Source organism: Salvia miltiorrhiza, chromosome 2 (genome assembly GCF_028751815.1).
Source record: "Salvia miltiorrhiza cultivar Shanhuang (shh) chromosome 2, IMPLAD_Smil_shh, whole genome shotgun sequence".
NCBI lineage: Eukaryota > Viridiplantae > Streptophyta > Magnoliopsida > Lamiales > Lamiaceae > Salvia > Salvia miltiorrhiza.
The window spans coordinates 8,122,202-8,139,739 of record NC_080388.1 but is presented as its reverse complement, the minus strand read 5'-3'; the positions used below and the strand labels follow the sequence as shown (position 1 = coordinate 8,139,739).

The 17,538-nt window shown below is 40.3% G+C and overlaps 2 protein-coding genes across 3 annotated transcripts in view; one reads left to right on the top strand and one right to left on the bottom strand.

Annotated features, from left to right (window-relative positions):
* The window catches only part of LOC131012914 (zinc transporter ZTP29-like), a 92,465-nt gene that overhangs the window by 41,304 nt on the left and 33,623 nt on the right, over positions 1 to 17,538 (top strand). The window lies entirely within an intron of this gene.
* Positions 5,833 to 8,504, bottom strand: LOC131012912 (uncharacterized). 2 transcript variants are annotated; one of them, XM_057940885.1, is made up of 2 exons: positions 8,408 to 8,504; positions 5,833 to 6,642 (listed from the first exon to the last, which is right to left on the bottom strand). In XM_057940885.1, exon 2 carries the CDS (start codon positions 6,640 to 6,642, stop codon positions 6,004 to 6,006), a length of 639 nt encoding a protein of 212 aa, XP_057796868.1. In that variant the 5' UTR covers positions 8,408 to 8,504; the 3' UTR covers positions 5,833 to 6,003. The 2 variants fall into 2 exon arrangements, 1 of the variants encoding a protein (XP_057796868.1); XR_009097518.1 differs by lacking the exon at positions 5,833 to 6,642 and adding an exon at positions 7,648 to 7,820 and having other exon boundaries at positions 8,408 to 8,478.

The following is a 17,538-nucleotide window of genomic DNA, read 5'->3' as shown; positions in this document are numbered from 1 at the left end:
TCAACAGCAAGAGGAAAAAGGCGGCGGCTGCCGCCGCGCCGCCTCCGGCTGCTCTCACCCCCATCTCTCCATTCCCGGACATACACAGAAGACAAAGACACAAGAACCCCCAAATTTTTCAGTCCAGAATCAAAATATAGAACAAGTTAGGGTTTTTGTTTTAAAACTGTTCTTTCTCATTTTTTTCTATTTCCTCAGCAAAAATCAAACCTTGTAAGCATGTAAAAAGAAAATATAGTAAAAGAAAGTGTGTGTGAGCGTGTGTATTTGCTGCTGATCTGTGATGCTTGGTTTCGAATTAGTAGATAGAAGTAGGGGAAATTAGAGTAACCTTGATGTGAGGAGTGGTGTTGGCAATAGTTTGATTCTGCAATTTGTTGATCAAAAGTAAGAATGAATTTTTGGAATTGGAACTGGAAGATTAATGGAGGGTAAGACATTTAATTACCTACCTTCTTGATTTGAAATTTTGGAACTGGACTTGGAATCTCTTTCCTCTGTTTTTGGAACAACCGTGAATGGGGATAGGGAAAGTGATGTTAGGGAGAGAAAGTAGGGATTAGCTTATTGAGAAAGCTAAGACTTGTTAGGGAGAGAAAGTAGGGATTAACTTATTGAGAAAGCTAAGACTTGTTGATAAGGATAAGAGAATAATTGGAATTTTATTAATAAAGTAGGGGCAAGTGGATAATTATGGTATTGAAATAATTAAATAAAATAAATCAAGTGGGTGGATGTGGAATGAACAAATTAAGAAAACAAGTGGTTAAGATATGAAATCAATTTTAAATAAACTCATGACTTCATTAAAATTAAAAGATCACAAATAAAATCTTTGAAGTAAAACATTTGATAAAAATTAATATCCCATTTAAAGGGAATTTCATGACTTCATGCCCACTTTCAAAAAAAATCCATGTGGCTCATATAAATATGCTCAACCCACTAATTAAACTTGTGCACTATATTTATAAAAATCCTTTAAATCTCAAACGGATTCAAATAACAATAAGAATTAAGCACATCAAAACACATATATAACAATTAAATCACATTAGATAAATAAAACTGGTTTTATTATTAATGGATGCCGAACCCTAATTATTAATAATTAAGCCTTTAATCAGTGATTAAAAGCCGGGATATGACATACTATCCCCCTTAAAAGAAATTTCGTCCCGAAATTTGTACCTCAGAGAGTAATTCTGGGTATTTCTCCTTCATGCTAGACTCGAGTTCCTATGTCGCCTCTTCTTGATCATGGTGCTTCCAAAGGACTTTTACTAAGGGTATCGACTTATTCCTTAGTACTTGAACTTTCCGATCTAGAATAGATTCGGGTCTCTCTTCATAGCTCATATCTGGGCTAAGGATAACGTCGTCCCTTTGGATCACGTGTTTTGGATCATAAACATATTTCCTCAACTGCGACACATGAAACACATTATGCACATTCCCAAGGCTTGGCGGCAATGCCAGCCTATAAGCTACCGGGCCCACCCTTTCTAGGATCTCATAGGGTCCTATAAAACGGGGTCTAAGCTTACCCTTCACGCCAAATCTTGTAATCCCTTTAGTGGGAGAAACCTTCAGAAAGACTTTATCCCCACACTCAAACTGCAAGTCGGTTCGACGTTTGTCGGCATAAGACTTTTGTCTATCCTGGGCCTCTTTAATACGCTGTCGAATCTGGCGGACGATCTCGATCATCTCGCTAATTGTATCTGGCCCCAAGATTCTTCTTTCGCCCACTTCATCCCAGTAAAGCGGCGATCTACATTTCTTCCCGTATAACGCCTCATAAGGTGCCATGGCGATAGTTGCTTGATAGCTGTTGTTGTAAGCAAATTCGATTAGTGGCAACACACGCTCCCAATCTTCTCCTCTATCTAGCACGACAGTCCTTAACATATCTTCTAGTGTTTGAATTGTCCTTTCGGACTGACCGTCGGTCTGCGGGTGGAAAGCTGTGCTGAAATTCAACCTTGTCCCCAATTCCTTTTGCAAGCTTATCCAGAATCTGGAGGTAAACTTAGAGTCTCTGTCGGACGTGATTGTCTTCGGCACCCCATGTAAACGCACGATCTCCCTGATGTAGAGTTGGGCTAACTTATCTGATCCATACGTGATAGGGATAGGCAGAAAGTGTGCACTCTTCGTGAGTCTGTCAACAATGACCCATATTGCCGTGTTACCTCGTCTTGTTTTTGGCAATCCTGTAACAAAGTCCATTGCAATATCGTCCCACTTCCATTCTGGAATCTCCAAAGGTTGTAGCTCACCGTAAGGTCATTGGTGTAAAGCCTTTACCTGCTGACAAATTAGGCACTTTTCGACGAATAAAGCCACGTCTCGTTTCATTCCTTCCCACCAAAAATTTTCTTTTAGATCTTGATACATTTTAGTGCTTCCTGGGTGGGCGGCATAAGGAGTGTCATGGGCTTCGCTCATGATCTTGTTCTTGAGTTCATCGTCATGAGGGATGCATATTCTCTTCTCAAAGAAAATAGCATTATCGGCTCCTTCGTGGTAGTTCTTAAGATTTCCTTCTCTTATCTTAGCTCGTAATTTCTCCAATTTATCATCCTTCCTTTGAGCTTCTACCACCATTTTCTGCAAATTTGGTATAATCGCGACCACCCCCGCTATTGTAGCAGGTGGTTCTATCATCTCTAATCTCATCCTATCAAAATCTCGTATGAGCTATTCTTCCCTTGTAAGGATGTATCCCAGTTTCGATGGGACCTTGCGGCTCAATGCGTCGGCTACTACATTGGCCTTCCCTGGGTGATAATTTATACCACAGTCATAGTCTTTTACTAATTCGAGCCACCTTCGCTGTCTCATGTTGAGATCCTTTTGCTCGAAAAAGTATTTTAGACTTTTGTGATCGGTGTAAATCTCACACCTGACACCATATAGATGATGTCTCCAGATTTTTAGTGCGTGCACTACCGCCGCTAGCTCCAGATCATGGGTCGGATAATTCAATTCGTGTGGCCTAAGTTGCCGCGATGCATATGCAATCACCTTGCCTTCCTGCATCAAAACGCATCCTAATCCATTCTTTGATGCATCTGTGTAGACCACATACTCCTTGTCTGGTTCCGGAATCGCTAGCACTGGCGCCGTAGTTAGCTTTTCCTTGAGCAGCTGAAAACTTTCTTCACACTGGTTAGTCCATGTGTATTTAATTCCCTTTCGGAGCAATTGCGTCATTGGCCTTGCTATCTTGGAAAATCCCTCAATGAATCTTCGATAGTAGCCGGCCAATCCCAAGAAACTTCTGATCTCGTTTGGGGTAGTTGGCGACCTCCACCCTTGTACTGCTTCCACTTTGGCGGGGTCCACCTTAATACCTTCTGACGACACAATATGTCCTAGAAATGTAACTTCTTTGAGCCAAAACTCACATTTGCTGAATTTGGCATAAAGGCGTTCATCCCTTAGCGTTTGCAACGCAGTTCTCAGATGTTCCCTATGTTCTTCTTCATTCTTGGAGTAAATGAGAATATCATCAATAAACACCAAGACGAACTTATCCAAATAAGGATGAAATACTCTGTTCATGAGGTCCATGAACACAGCTGGCGCGTTTGTTAGTCCGAACGGCACAACTACGAACTCGTAGTGACCATATCTTGTTCGGAAAGCCGTTTTGGGTATATCTTCATGTCTAACCTTTAACTGATGATACCCAGACTTCAAATCGATTTTGGAGAAAACACTCGCGCCCTTGAGTTGGTCGAATAAATCATCAATTCTGGGCAATGGATACTTGTTCTTAAGCGTTAGCTTGTTCAGCTCTCGATAATCGATGCACAATCTCAAGGTGCCATCTTTCTTCTTGACAAACAGCACCGGCGCTCCCCATGGGGACACACTAGGCCTGATGAAGCCTAGGTCCAGCAACTCTTGTAACTGGATTTTCAACTCTTCTAATTCCTTCGGGGCCATTCTGTACGGTGCTTTTGATACCGGTGCCGCTCCTGGCTCTAGATCGATGGTGAATTCTACTTGTCTGTCAGGTGGTAATCCTGGCAAATTTTCTGGGAAAACATCTTGAAAATCTCGCACGATCTCTACATCTTCCATTGTCTTTTCGGTCTCAACTCCCCCGTTCAGGTATACGAGGAAGGCTTGGCAGTCTTTCTTGTTCATCATCTTCCTTGCCTGTAAAGCTGAAATTATTGGCACTCTGTTCTTCATGCGTATCCCATGGAAACTCAAAGCATCCCTTCCTGGAAAGTTGAAAGTGATTCTCCGCTCTTGGCACAATATCGTGGCATAGTTTTCCGCTAGCCAGTCCATCCCCAGGATTATATCGACGTCTTCCATCGATATGACGTGCAAGTTGTTTGCTATAACCTTAAACGATCCTATGGTCAGTTCTAGGTTCGAGCAAGCATGTGTTACTACTGTCGTCCCTCCTATTGGTGAAGAAATTGTCAAGTCCCGATTAGTCTTTTCAGGTTGGAGCTTTAAGGTTTTTACACATGCACTTGCAATAAAAGAATGCGAGGCGCCCGTGTCGAACAGAAGTATAACAGGTGTGTCGAGTAATGTGCCCATACCTGCCAAATTCCCTTGGTTGTTTCCTTGCTTATTCTTGTGCAGGGCATAGGCTCTTGCCTGTGAAATTTGCGGTGGACGTACCGCAGGTCGATACTGCTGTTGTGGTGGTGGGTAGAGTAGTTGTTGGCCTTGAATAGCCCTGAGTGGTTGTGCTTGGCTCGGCTGATTCGGCCTTCTCATTCCTTCTTGAGGTTTTCCTTGGCAGTCTCTGGCAAAATGGCCCTTCTGGCCACATTTAAAGCAGGTATTGCTGCCAGCCAAGCATATGCCGTGATGTGACTTGGAGCAGTTGGGACACAAAGGTGCCCTGAGCTGGCCCTGATTGTTTCCAGCTGGTCCTGGATTGACTGGTCGTCCTTGCCATTGCCCTTGTGGCATCATGTTCCCTTGCCATGGCCTTTTGTTATCTTGGTTGTTGTAGTAACCCCTGTTATTGTTGTTGTTGCCTTCCCATTTTCTCTTCCCACGATCGTGGTTTCCCGGAGCTTGAGTCTGGTTTGGGCGGTCTTCAGGCATGGCTGCTTCAACATCCAGGGCTCTGCTAAGTGCCTCAGAGTGGGTGAGATTACCATGACTAGCAAGCGCCATCTTGATCTCATGCCTAAGGCCTGAACGAAACTTCTCGGCCATCTTTTCATCAGTGTCGATCAGATGAGGGGCATAGCGAGACATGTCGCAGAAAGCGCGATCGTATTCCGTCACGGACATCTTGTTTTGCTTCAGATTGAAAAACTCTGTCTCCTTCTTCTTTTTGTAACTCTTGGGGATGTATTTATCGTAGATTTCCGTCTTGCAGTCTTCCCAAGTCAGGTTTTCCAATTGTTCGGGGGTCATTGCCCTCTTCTTGGTTTCCCACCAAAAATCTGCCGACCCAGTTAGTTGGAATGCAACACAAGAGAGTCTCTCTTGGTCAGTACAGTGAAGAAAGTCAAAAATCCTTTCCATTGCTCTAATCCAGATTTCAGCATCAGTCGGGTTGCCGGTCCCGTTGAATGTTGGCGGGCTCTGTTTAAGAAAAAGTTCCTCAACCCTTCGTGGGGGTTCGTTTGCGGCTCCCACATTGTTTCTTGGGGCTCTTCTGGGAGGCATTCTGTGCTTCAAAGACAAAGACGATCATCAATAATTTCTAATGTGTAGTACAACGGTAACGATAATAATCTATAAGTCATACTATCATATATATACTAGCAGAGAAGATGCCTCATCGAGGACTTATGTACAAGCCAACAGGCCCAAAATAACTATGCACAATGCTACGTCCTATCTATCTAGCATCGCTATTGATGCCATGGTGGGTTACGGAGCGGTACAAAAAGGAACCCTGCTCTCGTACCTCAAAACGAATGTCTAATACGGAACGATCCATAAGGGATAACCGTTTCCGTCTAACATACTAGCCAACTATACAAAAGCGCTATACTAGGCACACTAGGTGCTCGAATGCCTATCATCAGTAGCATACTCTGGAACAGGCTGGTGACCGCCCTCCAAATATCGCTCTGCCTCGTCCATCACACGCTGAAGCTGTCCGACAGTATCAACAGTGCTGGTGCTCCCCCTGCTCTCATCACCCGTGAGCTCTAAGTCAGCTCTGCCTCCACCCCTAGCAGCATGCAATAGTATGAATACCTGTGCGCGGGTACGTGCTCGTGGAATCTCCTGATATAACGAGTCTAGCGCCTCACTTCGACGGGTGAAAGTCCTAGGAGGAAGGTAGGGACCCCTAGGTGCTGCCCTAAAAACACAGTAAATATGCCCTAAATGGCCCGCAAACCCAAGTAAATCACCCTCCGACTCAAACGCCCCAAACTCCCGGTAAATAAAGTCTCCAGATACCTCTCTAGCATATCCTGACAAGTCAGAAGGTAGACGAAGAACTAGGCGTCGGATGCCCTCTAGACCAGAAATCCCAACAGCATGGGCGGCAGTCCAAAGACGGGTGTACTGGGCTATGGCAACTCCTATGTCATCATCGGCAGCTATCCTGTAATCTCGATAAACTCGTATGGTCCCTGCAGGTGTCAGACGAGGAGCCCTATCCACTGGAGCAAACCCGGACGTAACCATCTGTAACAGATGGGGGTAAAGGTAAGTAATCTTATACGTAAGAAGACATAAAACTTAGAGGTATATTTATAAAAAGGTTTAAACACACTATGCATAATAAAACATAAGTTTTATTATGACAACTTATCTTAAGGTGTTCTATCTTATTGATCTCAAACCCCAAACCCCACTTAAGATATACATACACACATATACAGACAAAACATACTATTCTTAAATCTATCGTGTAGCAAAAGTCGATTCAATGTTCCGTCGCGTGTGAACATTTGAACGTAGAGACTATGCTCAAACCCTTGATGCAGCGTTTGCCTTGAATTCATCTCGTATCGTCATTATGTGCTTTTCCTTTACTGCATACATATCTTTTCATTCCTCTTTCATTATTCTAAATCATCACTATATAAAAAAAATCTAGATTGTAGAGATATCCTACCAATCTAGTAGTCTATGTTCTTTTAGAATCGTGATCATGCAACTTATAGCAATCTATGTTTTCTGGGGAAAGCATGTGTCAATTCTCTATCATTCTTTCTATCATACCATCATAACTGCAAGGATATGCCATGAAAGGCAAAACATTCAACATTTCATCATAGCATGCTCTTTACATAAACATATTCATGAAACAGTTTAGAACAATAACATCTTTAAAACGTTGAAACTGCAGTTACCTTTTTTTTCTTGATTGAGCACGATGCAATGGAATGTTGAGCGGTGCGTGATCCCACGTATGTCTAGTGAATCAAACTAGACTTGGCTTTTTAGAATAAGGTTTCTAGGGCCAGAGCAAACGAACTGCTCTGATACCATTCTGTCACAGCCCACTTATCCCAAGGACAGTTTAAATGGGTGGGTTTATGACTTGGGGTAATATAAGAAGCGGAAATTGAGGGAATTAGACACGAATTCCAAGGAGATAATATTTAATTAACAAACTAGTAATATATATAAACAACTGCTTGGGTAATTTACAAACGATTATGCCATAACGACTAGACCCAAGTGAAAGTTAAACAAAAAGAAGGAGTAATAAGTTTCACAATACGATAACAAATTCAGAGTGTTTGCAGCGGAAAAACGTGTGAGTTATGCATATGGAGATGCATACTCAAGGTTTCATTACATATCCATCAAAAGAATTCCCGCTCAACACCAAACCATTCCATCGCCTGCTCAACCTGCACATTTAGAAATACATGCAGGGCTGAGTATAAAAATACTCAGTGGCATAAGCCGAAAAACAAACATGCATACATATATAAATTGAACTGCCAACACAGTAACACACATGAATTTTCGTGAAAGGCATGTGCTTACTAAAACATTTCTTTCATTTTCATAAAGGTGGATGCATCCCATTTTCAGTCTATATGATCCATATCTGTCCTTTCTGTCACGCGCCGGGAAGGAGGCCTCCTTACCACGGACGCCAAGACCGGTCGCAAGCGACTCGCGGTCTGCATAAGTGTACACGTTAACCCTAGCTAGCGACCTTTGTCTAGCATAGGATCCCAATTGGATTTCCTTTAAAGTTGGCGAACCAACACAGATAGGATACATATAAAAACATAAACATTTTTGGCAGTCAATCATTTCGTAACATTTCATTTCCATAAACATTTTCATTATCATAAAGGGCATTGAACATATAAGCATTTCATAAGAACTGAATAAACAGTCAAAACATTTCATGCATATATATATTCGCATATGAGGCCTAGATCACGCAGGGGATCTCTATATACGTAATAAAAGTAATGCCCACCTTAAACGTTCTTAAAGCTGGCGTGGAGTCGCTACTTCTTCGTCTTCACTTTCTGTCGCCCGGACCTTCATTGATGAAGAATCGATAAGTTCGTGAAGAAATTGTCATAAGACAAAGTCTAATTCTACGTGCCTAGGGTATCTTTTAAAGTTTTAGGGTTCTAGCATCCATAATTCATTCCATTGTAGACAATTAAAGACCAACATAACTTGACTAATCATGACCTCACATAAATCACATAACAAACAAGATAAAAGAAATTAATATCCTTAAACTTAATATCATTTAAAATCACACGCTCACATAAGAGATAAAAATCGTGCACCATTATTCGTTTACAAATAACTTAAATAAACCATTTTAATTTTTTAAAAAAAATCCATACTCATAAAGCCTTGAGGTATTATAATAAATGAGGGCTTAATCCCAAAATATTTCTTTTAAAGTCCATCAATAAATTTAAATATAAAAAAAACGGACTTCATTTAAAATAAATAGTCCCAACTTTCAATATCAAAATTTAAATCAAGAGATTTAAATTCACTAAAATAATTTAGTGAAAAAAAAAATCAAGCTATTTTAAAAGAAATTAGGCCAAAATTCGTAGGCTTCATTAATCAATAACAGCCCAAAATTAATTAAAATGAGCCCAATCAATTAAATAAATACCCAACATAATTTACAGCAAAATGGGCCCATCAAAAAAAAAAAAAACTCGGCCCAAAGGAAAGAAGATGGGCTTGAGCCCCAAAAGCCTAACGTAACTCTAATACATTCATACACACACACACAGCAGCACACAAAACACACACACACCTCACGCCACTCTCACTCTCCCTCTCGGCTCTCTCTCTCTCTCACGCCTCTCTCGCTCTCTGTGTTGGTTGAGGGCGGCGCCGCCTCCGGCGCGCCGCTTCCCGTCGCCCTCGTTCCCTCTCTCTCTCTCACCCCCTCGGTCTCCCCTTCTCTCTATCACTCTGCCTCGCCGGAAGTTAGCCGCACGACGCCGCCTTCGCGTGTCGCTGCCGCCTCCGTCGTGGCCAAGCACTGCGCCGCCTGGTCTTCCTCCTTCGGCTCCTGCTCGGAAAAGTGCGCGGGTAGCCTCCTCTCCATCCCCTCATCTGGAACAGGGCATCTGCCCTCTCCGCAATAGGGAGCGCACGGCCGCCGCCTGGCCGCCTCCTCCGTCGTCTTTCGTCGCCGGACTCGCAGGTAAGCCCTAACTTCTTCTCCCTTCATTTCTGCTCTTTTTCTTCTTCCCCCCTTTTTTTATAATCTAATCTCTCCCCCTTTCCCTTCTCTCTCGTTTCAACAGCAAGAGGAAAAAGGCGGCGGCTGCCGCCGCGCCGCCTCCGGCTGCTCTCACCCCCATCTCTCCATTCCCGGACATACACAGAAGACAAAGACACAAGAACCCCCAAATTTTTCAGTCCAGAATCAAAATATAGAACAAGTTAGGGTTTTTGTTTTAAAACTGTTCTTTCTCATTTTTTTCTATTTCCTCAGCAAAAATCAAACCTTGTAAGCATGTAAAAAGAAAATATAGTAAAAGAAAGTGTGTGTGAGCGTGTGTATTTGCTGCTGATCTGTGATGCTTGGTTTCGAATTAGTAGATAGAAGTAGGGGAAATTAGAGTAACCTTGATGTGAGGAGTGGTGTTGGCAATAGTTTGATTCTGCAATTTGTTGATCAAAAGTAAGAATGAATTTTTGGAATTGGAACTGGAAGATTAATGGAAGGTAAGACATTTAATTACCTACCTTCTTGATTTGAAATTTTGGAACTGGACTTGGAATCTCTTTCCTCTGTTTTTGGAACAACCGTGAATGGGGATAGGGAAAGTGATGTTAGGGAGAGAAAGTAGGGATTAACTTATTGAGAAAGCTAAGACTTGTTAGGGAGAGAAAGTAGGGATTAGCTTATTGAGAAAGCTAAGACTTGTTGATAAGGATAAGAGAATAATTGAAATTTTATTAATAAAGTAGGGGCAAGTGGATAATTATGGTATTGAAATAATTAAATAAAATGAATCAAGTGGGTGGATGTGGAATGAACAAATTAAGAAAACAAGTGGTTAAGATATGAAATCAATTTTAAATAAACTCATCACTTCATTAAAATTAAAAGATCACAAATAAAATCTTTGAAGTAAAACATTTGATAAAAATTAATATCCCATTTAAAGGGAATTTCATGACTTCATGCCCACTTTAAAAAAAATCCATGTGGCTCATATAAATATGCTCAACCCACTAATTAAACTTGTGCACTATATTTATAAAAATCCTTTAAATCTCAAACGGATTCAAATAACAATAAGAATTAAGCACATCAAAACACATATATAACAATTAAATCACATCAGATAAATAAAACTGGTTTTATTATTAATGGATGCCGAACCCTAATTATTAATAATTAAGCCTTTAATCAGTGATTAAAAGTCGGGATATGACGAAACGACTCCTCTGGCATGCCAGCGGGGAAAAGAATTCTCGGCTGAGTAGAGCAAGACTCAAGACAGAACGGTGCAGTCAAGAGCAACTCGAAAACTCATCAACTTTTTCATTCTCAAAAATCATCAAACACTCACAAATATAAAAAATACATATCATGCAGCATCATAGCCAACTCACGAACTGTCGCAGCCCGACATCTAGCCAGTGATAGCGTAGACCGGGTATCGATACGACTAAAATGAATGAATAAAGGACAATAGAAACTAAACTGAACATTGGGCGGAAGCTCGCATCAAAACATGCTAAGGCAAGGCATCATAATTCGGCTCAAGGGTATAAATATCAACTTCGTTATAACTTCTTCGATAACAGGAATTTTAAGAACAAAAACAAAGCGGGTATAGCTCATTTTTCATAAGGAAGCATTTTATCAAGAGTATCGCAGCAAAAGGCGTACTGATTATATGTATGAGGACATATAACCGTGAGTATATTACTTGATTATAAAGGAATAAAGGTATCATATCACTAAGGTTTTATCATCGTTCAAGAGATGAGCAAAGTATATCACTCTTAAGACTCTAGCATCAAAAGATAGTAGACAAGAAAGTTCGTCATCAAAACAATCCCCGCCAGCACCATTCCAATCTCGCTCCATTGCTTAGCCTGCACATTGAGAAATATATGCAGGGCGTGAGTGTATAAATACTCAGTGGGCAAATGCCGAAAAATCATGAAAGTAGCTCTTAGAGCTATAGGTTTGAAGCTTGCCACATCTCAGCAAGACACAGAAATAAGTTAGCATAAATGAATCTGTGCATGCAGTTTTCTTAATCAACATCATAAATAAGTGTCTGCAGACGAAGTATACGTCATGCATGTACCGCATCTACAACTCATCATCATAATTAAGGTACTGAGAAGTAGGCCTCCCTCTCAAGTACCGTGACCGGCCGACCCGAAGACGGCTCACAATCACCTCTGTGCACAAAATCCCGCTTGTAGCAGGACCAAATTCGTCTCATCTCATCAGTAGAGGGTAACATACAAACTCAACATCAAAAATTGGCAAGTCAAACAGTTCTCAAACATCATTTATCTCAAAATATTTGATAAAGTCATAACATCATTAAATCATTTCGAAAGCTCATAAGATATACGTATACTCAAAATATTGCCCACCTGTAGTCCTTAGCTCAAGCTCGAAAAGGAAACAGGCGACTTACTTCTTCGTCTCGCTTGGGCCTTCATAAATCATCATCATCGTCATCGAAGGTTCATGTGATAAAATAAACCTCAGTTAGAAACTTATTTACTAAGATCCAAACTCGTCTCAAACTATAACTTATCTCTCATCTTCTATTTACCCAAAAAAAAAGTCTCAATCCCTAGGTATACTCCACTCCTAAGGATTCATAAGTCCTACTCTCGACTTAACACTTAACTCAGATTAAACTCATAGCAATCAAGCACATAAACAAGCATAAGCACAATAGGCATAAAACATCACACTTACACATGTCACAAAAGAACATCGTTCTGCACTGACTCGACTTATAGACTTCACCAAATTCGGTACAGAACACCACTAGGGTCGAAACTCATATCTTCGGAAACCTCTTTGAGTCTAGTTTCCTTTTAAAAAAAAAAGTAGGATGAAAAACTCCAAGTAGTTTAGGAGATATGACTGTTTTTCTACAATCTACCATAATTGGCAGTTTTGAGCAATTGGAAGTTTCGATTTTTGAAAAAAATAGTAAACGTTGCCGAAAAGGCTTAAAATTTTACCAATATGCTCAATACTCGCATATACACTTCTCATAAAATTTTCATGGTGTTTGGGTAACAAAATCCTCACGAAACAGTAGGTGCAAAAGAGTTGCACAACGACTCCACTTTTAGCAAACATGGTCAAAGATACTCAATTACTCCCAATTGGTCTCATGCATCACATATCTCAAAACATTTGCATAGACTCTCCCTTATTATGCAAACTAAACTCAATCAAAAATTACATAGTCAAAGCTTGACCAAACCAAACATTATTAAACTATAATATCATGCTCAAACTCCATACTTCTTTAATGAAAAACTCTGCAAAACTCATATTAAACTCTTATAATACTCAAAAACATCAATACAAAAATATTTGACTCATTAGACTCGGCTCGGTGGCAGAGCAGAAAAGTTCGACAGAGCAGAGCAAAAAAAAAAAAAAAAATTGCCAGAGCAGAGCTGAAAAGCTCGCCAGAGCAGAGCTAAAAACTCGCCAGAGCAGAGCTGAAAAGCTCGCCAGAGCAGAGCTGAAAAGCTCGCTAGAGCAGAGCTGACTGACTCGGTAGAGCAGAGCTGACTGACTCGGCAGAGCAGAGCTAACTGACTCGGAAGAGCAGAGCTGACTGACTCGGAAGAGCAGAGCTGACTGACTCGGCAGAGCAGAGCTGACTGACTCGGCAGAGCAGAGCTCACTGACTCGGCAGAGCAGAGCTTACTGACTCGCCAGAGTAGAACAAAACTCGGCAACACTCGGCAAAACAAAACAAAACTCATTTCAACACTTCTAATCATCAATCTAAACCATCACTTAACATCATAGCATGCTCAAGAACTCATATAAATATTCAAATCTTCAAATCAACTCATAAACTTCAAGATTTTTCCCAAAATTTTGGGTAAACCCATCCCACTTAAATTATCATCAAACTTTTTTAAACTCATGAATCATGCTTGTAAATCATTCTCAAACATCATATAAATCATCATAGAAGCTAGATCTATGCAAATCAAAGATCACTTACCCAAGATCAATCAAAGAAGAAAGTTTTTCTTTCTCACTCTTCAAACCAAACCCCACGGTTCTCTTGAAATCTTCAAGAATTGGAAGGTGTTTACGGAAGATTTGGTGGAGGATTTGATCTTGATGTGAACTTAGGAGATTTGGTGATCCATCTTTGGTGATCTCTTGGAGCAAAAACGGTAGAGAGGGAGTGGAATTGGAGAGTGCCGAGAGTGATGAAGTGTGAGGGAGTGAAATGAATTTGGCTTGCTTAGGAAGGATGATTAGGGACAATTAACTATTCCTCATTTAATGCATTGTCTCCCCCTAAGATTACACCCTAATCTCATTCTTCACCCCTTGCCACACGCCTACTACAAGCAAAGTTAGGGAAATTGGCACATGTTCATTTAATTAAAAAAAATCATGTAAGTGAAATATTGTGTGGTGTAGATAATCCATGTATTAAAAATCATGGAAGACTAATCATCAATTAATTAAAATGCTAGAGTATAAAACTCTTGTGATTAAAATAAATAGCACTAATATTAGTGCACTCTCTCAATTTATAAATACACCATCATAGGAAAATAATTTGAGAAAAATAATATTATTGGAAAAATTTTATAAATCGTCACCCCTCAATTTCTCGGTCAAAATAAATCTCATTCAATTTGAAAACTCAAAAATAATTCTTGAGCTCCATCATTCTAAAAAAAAAATCATAATAACTCAATCTCAAAGACACTCGTAAAAAAAAAAGTCAAATAATTAGTCAATCACATAAGATCACTTATTCAAACAAATAAAATCACATATCATCATGTCAAAATAAATGAAAGTCACTTAAGACATAACATCTTTCAACTAACTCTTTTGCTCAGGATTCTCACTCTTTCTTTCTTGACTCTTCTATTTCAAATTTCCTATTTTCTTAATAGGACAATAAATCTCTTTGATAGCTCCGTATTCGGTAACTCTATATCTGATAACTCTTTTTCCAAAGTTGGAACTAAAATAAAATCTCAGCTCAATTCAATCAGCATCTCTATCTCAACTCATTCTCAATCATATTCTCTTCTAATTCCATCATTAGCTCTAAGGACTCAAATCTCTTTTAAAGAGAATCTCTGTCTCATTCGTTCCTTACCAAAAAAAAAAATTCTAGCATCCTGATATCTCCGTATTCTCAATTGCATCTTGACACTATTATTAGTAAGGAAAAGTACGGCGTGTTACATCCTACCCCCTTAAAAAAAAATTCGTCCCGAAATTTGAGTTTTTCTTTTTCAGGAAAAAGCTTAAGATATTTTTCTTTCATCTTTTCCTCAAGCTCCCTAGTTGCTTCTTCTTGGCTGTGATGTCTCGATTGGATTTTCATCAAAGGAATCGACTTGTTCCTTAATTGCTGGATCTTCCGGTCCAGAATAGCATCAGGTCTCTCCTCGTAGCTCAAATCTGGCTCCAGGGACACTTCTTCTTAGTGGATGACGTGTTTTGGATCAAACACGTACTTTCTAAGTTGAGACACATGGAAAACGTCATGGACGTTCGCGAAGCTCAAAGGTAACGCTAGTTTATAGGCAACATGGCCTACTTTCTCTAATATATCATAAGGTCCTATATATCTCGGTTTGAGTTTTCCTTTAACACCAAAACGGTGAACTCCTCGGGATGGGGAAACTTTTTGAAAAACTTTGTCTCCCACTTCGAATTGAATCTCCGTCCTCCTCGTGTCTGCATAAGATTTTTGACGATCTTGTGCCTCTTTTATTCTCTTTCGAATCTGTCTCACGATGGTAATCATTTCATCTATTGCTTCTGGTCCAAGTATTTTTCTTTCTCCAACTTCGTCCCAAAAAGCAGGGATCTACACTCCCTTCCATACAAGGCTTCGTATGGAGCCATGTTAATAGTCGACTTGAAAACTGTTGTTATAAGCGAACTCAATCAGGGCAAAACTTGCTCCCATTGATTTTCTCTATCAAGTACAACAGTTCGGACCATATCTTCTAATACTTGAATTGTCCTTTCGGACTGTCCATCCGTTTGCGGATGAAGCGCTGTACTAAAATTCAATTTAGTACCTAACTCCTTCTATAAGCTCATCCAAAACCGTGACGTAAACATGATCGTTATCGGTACTCCATGCAATCGCACTATCTCTCGGATATAGATCTGAGCTAACTTGTCAGCTCCATATGTAACCGGAATCGGTACAAAAATGTGCATTCTTCGTCAATCGATCGATAATTACCCATATCGTGGTATTCCCTCTTTTTGACTTTGGCAAGCCAGTTACAAAGTCCATGGCTATATCATCCCATTTCCATTGTGGAATTTCTAATGGGTGTAATTTGCCATAGGGTTGCTGGTGTAATGCTTTTAACTTGCTGGCATGCTAAACATTTTTCAACGAAAGATGCTATCTCACGCTTCATTTCATCCCATCAAAACTTTGTTTTCAAGTCTTGGTACATCTTTGTACTTCCTGAATGTGCAGTATAGGGGGTGTCATGAGCTTCACTCATGATTTCATTTTTCAACTCCCCTCTATCAGGCACACATAGTCTTCCCTCAAACAAAATGACATTATTTGCCGTCTCTTGATAACTCTTCACTTTTTCGGTTCGAATCTTCATTCGTAACCTTTCAACTTCTCATCCTCTCTTTGAGCTGTGACTATCCTCGATCGTAAGTCAGGTGTGATGCTCAGTGATGCAATCACTATTTCCGTCGTTTGCGGTGGTATTATTACCTCCAAAATCATCTTCTCGAATCCCTTGATCAGGCTCTCTTCTCGAGTAAGGAGAAATCCTAACTCTCCTTGATTCTTTCTGCTCAACGCATCAGTTACAATATTAGCTTTTCCGGGGTGATAATTTATCCCGCAAACGTAATCTTTCACCAACTCTAACCATCTTCTTTGTCGCATGTTTAGATCTTTTTGCTCAAAGAAATATTTGAGACTTTTATGATCGGTGTATATCTCACACCGTGCTCCGTAAAGATGGTGTCTCCAGATCATCAGAGCATGCACTACGGCTGCTAATTCTAAATCATGCGTTAGATAAATCACTTCATGAGGTCTTAGTTGTCGCGAAGCGTATGCTATAACTCTTCCCTCTTGCATCAATACACAACCTAGACCATTCTTCGATGCGCATATTCTTTGTCCGCTTTCGGAATAGCTAAAAATGGGGCAAAAGTAAGTCTCTTCTTCAGCTCTTGAAAACTTCGCTCACATTCGTCCGTCCAAACGAATTTAACTTCTTTCTTTAGCAGGTGCGTCAATGGCTTAGCGATTTTCGAAAAGCCCTCAATAAAATGTCGATAATACCCTGCTAATCCCAGAAAACTGCGGATTTTATGCGGTGTAGTCATCGATCTCCACTCTTGTACCACTTCGACTTTCGCTGGGTCTACTTCAATTCCTCTTGCGGAAACAACATTGCCGAGAAAATTGACTTCCTCAAGCCAAAATTCGCATTTGCTAAACTTCGCGTATAGCTTTCAGCTCGCAAACTCTCCAACACGTTCCTGAAATGCTCTTCGTGTTCTCGTTTACTCTTCGAGTAACTCAAGATATCGTCTATGAAGACTAACATGAACTTATCTAAGTATTCGTGAAAAACTCGGTTCATGTGATCCATGAACACGGCTGGGGCATTCGTTAATCCAAAAGCATTACTATAAACTCATAGTGTCCGTATCTCATACGAAATGCCATCTTCCGAATATCTTTCGATCGTAAATTTTAGCTGATAGTAAACCGTTCTCAAGTTAATCTTTGAAAAAGTGCTCGCTCCTTGTAGTTGATCAAACAGGTCGTCAATTCGAGGTAACAGATACTTATTCTTCAAGGTTACCTTATTCAGCTCTCGCTAGTCAATACA

What these genes read in the sequence shown, in the direction of transcription:
- LOC131012912 (XM_057940885.1), bottom strand. Translation starts at nt 6,642, where the DNA reads ATGGTTACGTCCGGGTTTGCTCCAGTGGATAGGGCTCCTCGTCTGACA.